General features: G+C 44.9%; 1 protein-coding gene across 1 annotated transcript; it reads left to right on the forward strand.

Moving 5' to 3' along the window:
• The first annotated feature begins 513 nt into the window (after positions 1-513).
• OAZ1 (ornithine decarboxylase antizyme 1) lies at positions 514-6,033 on the forward strand. The gene is given in 6 exon segments (XM_048830727.2): positions 514-711; positions 3,931-3,988; positions 3,990-4,076; positions 4,247-4,419; positions 5,311-5,396; positions 5,598-6,033. Coding segments are annotated over 6 exon segments (657 nt in total). The 5' UTR covers positions 514-589; the 3' UTR covers positions 5,729-6,033.
• Positions 6,034-6,377: the final 344 nt, after the last annotated feature.

A 6,377-nucleotide genomic window follows, 5' to 3' on the forward strand; every position in this document is an offset into this window, starting at 1 on the left:
ACGAGGGACCAGGTCGGTTTCCCCACAGACAAGAGTCGGAGGACACTACCCAAGTTCAGCGGCTTCGAGACCAGCGCATGCGCACAGCGCCTCCGGCCCCCTTCCCTCAGGCAGTGGGAGGCGAACTCGGGACACGAAACGAGCTCGGCGCGGGGCGTGAACGTTGGCGCCGCCGTCAGCCTTCCCCCAATAGGAGGCCAGCACATCAAACGCTGCTCAAGCCCCTCCGTCCGCAGCCAATCAGAACCGCCGAGCCACTGAAGAGCCCGCTCCAGGCCTCGTTTTAGCGTCATCCTCTTACCAGCCAATAGGAAGAGAACTCATCGCTCCCCCCTCCCACCCCGTTAATGTCCTCAGCCAATGGGGAGCCAGTCTCCCTGGCGGACAGTTGGCCGTTTACCGCACAGGGGCCGTCACCCTCCAGAGGGCGTGGGCGCCGTTGATTGGGCGTGGCCCCCGGAGGGGCGTGGCCAGTCTCCCGGAGCGGCTACAAGAGGGGCCGCTGGGCGGGCAGGCGCCATTTTGTACGGCAGAGTGTGGGCCGGGGGGAGGCGGCGGAGGGTTTCGGGGTTCGGACCAGAGCGGCCGGATGGTGAAATCCTCCCTGCAGCGGATACTCAACAGTCACTGCTTCGCCAGAGAGAAAGAGGGGAATAAAAGCACCATCATCATCATGCCCGCCGTGCTGAGCCTCAGTGCCGGACAGAGCAGGTGAGGGGCCGGGCCCGCCTCAGCCCTCACCCCCCGCCGTGCCCAGCCCGTCAGCCCGGGCCGCTCCCATCTGCCCCCGGCGCTGCGTCGGTCCTCCGGGCCCAGCCTTGTGCCCTTTGAGGACAGCGCCCTGGGTGTGGGTGCCAGGCTCATCTCGCGGGCGTCCTGGCCACCCAGGAAGGGGGGGGGCGGGACTGGGGATCACTTGGGTGACGTGGAGGGGCCCATGGGTTGGCTGGAGGGGCTGGGCGGTGGCTTAGCCCCTTTGGGGGATTCCCCCCCGCCAGGGCGCGGGCGTTATGAGGTCCTTTAAACCCCCCCACCCCACCCCACTCTCGCGCACGTGGGAGTCGTCGCCCCCTTTCTCCCCCCACAGGCCTGGTTCCTGCTTCCCCTCCGAGCAGGTGAGTCCCCTCCCCCGCCTGATTCTCCGGGTCCTGTCCGAGGCCATCGGTGGCCCCCTGGACAAACACGTTGCTGGGCTGCGTTAAATTCGTCTCCAGCCCCGCAGAGCAGCAGCTGGGCTGAGGAACGTTGCCGTCCCCAGAGCACTGTTCAATGCTAGCACACCGTAATGCAACCATTAAAATAACAGGTTTCAGAGGAACAGCCGTGTTAGTCTGTATTCGCAAAAAGAAAAGGAGTACTTGTGGCACCTTAGTTTCCCCACAGACAAGAGTCGGAGGACACTACCCAAGCTCAGCGGCTTCGAGTCTCTAAGGTGCCACAAGTACTCCTTTTCTTTTTATTAAAATAACACCGAGCCTTAACCTGCCACGTGACAGTTAAAGAGCAGTTAGATGTAAACAGCAGCCACATCACTTGCTGCTGAAATTGCCAGAATAACTAACCGATTAGCAGAGGCATGAATGTATTTTGCTGGTCACTTGTGGCTACTTCTCAGTAAAAATCCTCAATAAAGAAAGACCGAATAGAAATGATCTGCCTCAAAGCAATAGACTGCTGCTGGTATGAAAGCTTTTCGTCTGATAGTTGGAACATGATTAGTTCAGAATGGCAGGAGAGTGGGAAATGTGAGAGCCTTTATGGAAGGGTGTATTTATGTGCATGGAAACGAATCAAGGTGCTTAGCCTAAAGTAGAAGGTAAGAGTGTTATAAAAGCTGGTTGCTTAATCCTCTGATGCAGTTTAAACAATTGCTGCGGATGAAAACATCTGAAAATTACTAAGACTTCTGCGAGCAACAGAAAGTAGCTATCAAACCAGTTATGCATTATAAGACTGGCTTTCCCTTTTCAGGGACTATTTTAAGAAGCCATTTTTGTTTAAAGAACATTACAGTCCAAAAGGAAGGCCATATAAAGACCACACAATGAGCACAACTTTAAAATGGGGTATTAAAAGTAACTCCCAAAGCTAAATCAGCCTTTGTTATGCTACAAAACTGTTTACTGAAAAAAGATGAAATACCACTAGATGAAAGAACTCAGGAAATTTGTATTTAAAACCTCCTATATATGCAGTTCTATACAACTGCTTAATAAATAAAAATGTGGTTCTTATCACACGAGGACAGTGAGCTACACTGCTCTATAATTAAACTGAAAAGGAATATTAAAATAAATGTTTAATGCATGTATTAGAGAACCAGTTGAATTCTTTACTGTAAAACGGCTGCACTTTGGAAATGAATAGAACTGAGGGATCAGATACAATTGATATCAGTTGGTCCTGGACTCTTTTAACTTTATGCAGTATAATACATTCATATTATAGCTTCACAATGGTCCCCTTTATTGATCACTTTCAGCATATGATACTGTACCTGTCAATATATAGCTGTTCAGAGGCTTTCTAATCAGTGGTCTGTTTGTCTCCCCACAATTTTCTGTCTGATTTGGAAATCTCAAATGCATTTGGACTGAGCAAAATGGTGGATTATTTTGTACATGTTTATACCGATTTGCAAATGGCTGCTGGCACTCACAGATAGGACGATTGTGAAAATTTCCCTAAGGGCCTCGATTGCTGCATCTGCTGAGATGACGCAACCAAAGTGTAAGCCTGCAGGGTGAAAGATGGTGCAGAGGGAGGGGCTAATGGGCACAGCAGTCATTCTTGTTACAGTATAAAGCTGATCAGGCAAGCAGTCTTACTGATAGTATGAAACAATGTGTGGAGAAAAATTAGGTTTAATAGTAGTTTCAAGAGGCTGGAATGCTTTAAATAGAGGGTTCTGTAGTAATGATCAGTATTAAACTTAGCAGAGCAGTATAAATGCTCTGCATTGGAAATTTTTTTTAAAGACGCTCAATATGAAAACTTGAAGTAGGTTTTCAGATTAGTGATATTTTAAGGGAACAGTCTTCAATTTTTTACTTAATAGACATTTTAAAGTATTTAATATCACAAACTTACTCCTTCCTCGTGAGGTTTGAATGGTGAAAGCAATCTGGAGATACCAAAAAACAAGTAGAATCTACTTAAACTCTCCAGAATGTAGAGAAACAATGTGAGTACTTCCGTAACAAACTCAGCACCAGGTCTGATCTGTATGCACAGGGGCATAGGACATCTGCCAAGGAAACACTGTTTCACATAAAACTAAAATAAATTCTAAAATCAGTTATAACTAAAACTGTAGTTAACCTTAGAATTGGGAATTATAGTACCGGTGCTGCTGTGATCAGAATGTTCATACATAAACTACAAACTGGTCAAGAGGGAAGAAGAATGTCAAGTTTCAGTTCTTGCCTGTGCAGAACTTTTATTGGCTTTAGTGGGAATTACTCATTAAAATTGTGAGATAGGACATGGAGGCTATTTCATAATTTAGAAATGTTTCATTTGTCATGCCTGATGATAATGTTTACAGGTTAATTTAACTGTAAAATTCATAATTAAGTTCTTAGATATCATTTGTGGTTTTTTTCAGCCTTCACTTTAAATGTCACCAAATGCTTAGCTTTCCTGACTTTTGTGGACTTGATAGCTTGAGCATCATGGGTGTACATTTAATGTCTCTTGTTTTTGTGAACAGAGGCCCCTTGCAACCTACATGTTTTTATTCTATGTCAAGGCACTCCTTTCCCTTTGCTGTATAAATGCAAGTTAAGACTTAATTTTGCTTTCATAAGCTCAGGCTAATAGCATGTTTTCAGTGTGTTTCCTGTTTAAAATGTGATATAAAACGTGAATGCTGCTTCTTGTCTTTATCTAGGTTTTATGTAGTTTAACTGAAATTATGATTTTCTTTAGTTCCAGGGTTTCTTTCAATTGCTGTAGTAACCTGGGTCCGGGGCCTCGGTGGTGCTCCTGATGTCCCTCACCCACCCCTGAAGATCCCAGGTGGGCGAGGGAATAGTCAGAGGGATCACAATCTTTCAGCTAATTTATTTTATTCTGTAAGTATATGCAGTCTTTGCTTCGTTTTCTTAGTGTATTAATGGCTTTTCATATGGTGAAGGCTATAATACAAAACCTGATGGCAGTGTTCAAGAACTTTGTGCACTTCCATGAGTTTAATTTCAAATTTGTGATGAATTAGAAGTAACTTCCCATCTTGCTGTAACAGGATAATCGGCTGAATGTAACAGAGGAACTAACATCTAATAACAGGACAAGAATTCTCAATGTCCAGTCAAGGCTTACAGATGCCAAACATGTTAACTGGAGGGCAGTGCTGAACAACAACAACCTGTATATTGAAATTCCCAGTGGTGCTCTGCCTGAAGGGAGCAAAGACAGGTATGCAGGATAGAGTGTAATCTGCTCTTTAACTTCTCTTTCCTAAATAGGAATTACCTTCAGTACTCCCGAAGAGTGATAGTTCTGTATTGGCTACATCCACTTACAGCTGATGATGGGTTTATCATGCAGGCTTCCTTGGCTATAGAATTTCTTCTGTTCCAATCATGACACACGTCTGATGATTTGTAAAGTGCTATAACAGTGCTAAATATTGTTCCTATTTTGGGCATGTGTTAGAATCATAGAATATCAGGGTTGGAAGGGACCTCAGGAGGTCATCTAGTCCAACCCCCTGCTCAAAGCAGGACCAATCCCCAATTTGCCCCAGATCCCTAAATGTTAGTGAGAATATAATCTAAATCTCACTTTTCATTCACACTGTGATCCTGAGTCTTCAGAGATGGAAGCTAGCTCTAAAGCAGCATAAACATACTTGCCTTTTTTAGTTGTGGAAAGGTTTAGTCTGACTTAACTTTCCTCCTTAAATGACAATCTTAACTTATTAATAGTGAAAGATTACAGGGCTGATTTGTGCTCTTACAAGTAAAAGAACTCCAGATATTCCACTTTTATTCCTCAACCCTTAACTAACTTCTGTTGGTATGTGGGCCTTAAAGTGCAGTGGCACCTATCACTGTAAGTGTTATATGCTAATTCGGAGCGTAATGCTGGAAGTCTAATTGGGCTGTGTGACTTCAAGGGTAAATCTGAAGAGGGCTGAGGCACAGCCTTTGTTAGCTGTCAGTGTGAACCTGGGTACTTACACTGCTGCCTGATTCAGGCACACGCATTTGCAGGTGCAGATGTGCCCGTGAGTTCACTTGCTTGAAAATTTGCCTCCACAACGTTGTGGGAGGAATTGTCCGTCTCACTGATATTCCACTTTAGTTTTGCAGTTCTTCTTGAGTTTGCTGAAGAACAGCTTCAAGTTGATCACGTTTTCATTTGCTTCCACAAGAACAGAGATGACAGAGGTGGGTGTAAATTGAAGCCTGTTAAATTGCTTTCACCATGTGACTTCACTAACCTAGAAAGGTAGCTTCATATAAATGTAACTGCAATATATCTATAGAAATTGGTCTCTTCAGATGTCTCCTTACTGCTCTGTTGGCCAGTAGGGATTGTCTAGTGACATGAATATCAGATTAAACTTGTATTCTTTCTACTTTTTGCAGCTGCATTGCTCCGTACTTTCAGCTTTTTGGGCTTTGAGATTGTGAGACCAGGGCATCCCCTTGTCCCCAAGAGACCAGATGCTTGCTTCATGGCCTATACGTTTGAGAGAGAGACTTCAGAAGAAGAATAGATTGCAATGTTTGCCTCTTAGAGCTTTCTTGTTGTCTATAAAGATGAAACTGTAGAAATTTTGTCAACATCTATTATACAGTACATATAATTGTTTGTTCTTTGTACAAAATATTGTGACCAACTGCTTTGGTGGTGGGATGTTGAAAATTTCAAACTTCATCTTTTCTGAATTTGTGCGCATGTTGTGATTGTGCAAATAAATGCTCACTCCAAATTAGCAGTATATTTCTTGAAGTTTAATATTGTGTTTGTGATACTGAAGTATTTGCTTTAATTCTAAATAAAAATTTATATTTTACTTTTTATTGCTGGTTTAAGATGTTTAAGACTTCCCTCTGGCTGGGAAGGTGTATCCCAGGCTTTTGAATCAAAATGGTAGGTAAGGGCTGCGAGACTAACTTTAGTCCACCCTCGTTGCTGACTTTGTAATGTGACCTGTCTGGATGTATTAATCCAGGTGTGGCCAACCTGGGGCTCCTTGTCTAGGCACCGACTCTGGGGCTGGAGCTACAGGCGCCAACTTTCCAATGTGCCGGGGGTGCTCACTGCTCAACCCCTGGCTCTGCCACAGGCGCTGCCCCCACTCCACCCCTTCCCACCCCCTCCCTGAGCCTAGCTGGCTTCCTTGCTCCTCCCCCTCCCCCCCC

Source organism: Caretta caretta, chromosome 25, assembly GCF_965140235.1.
Source record: "Caretta caretta isolate rCarCar2 chromosome 25, rCarCar1.hap1, whole genome shotgun sequence".
In the NCBI taxonomy this organism is placed as follows: domain Eukaryota; kingdom Metazoa; phylum Chordata; order Testudines; family Cheloniidae; genus Caretta; species Caretta caretta.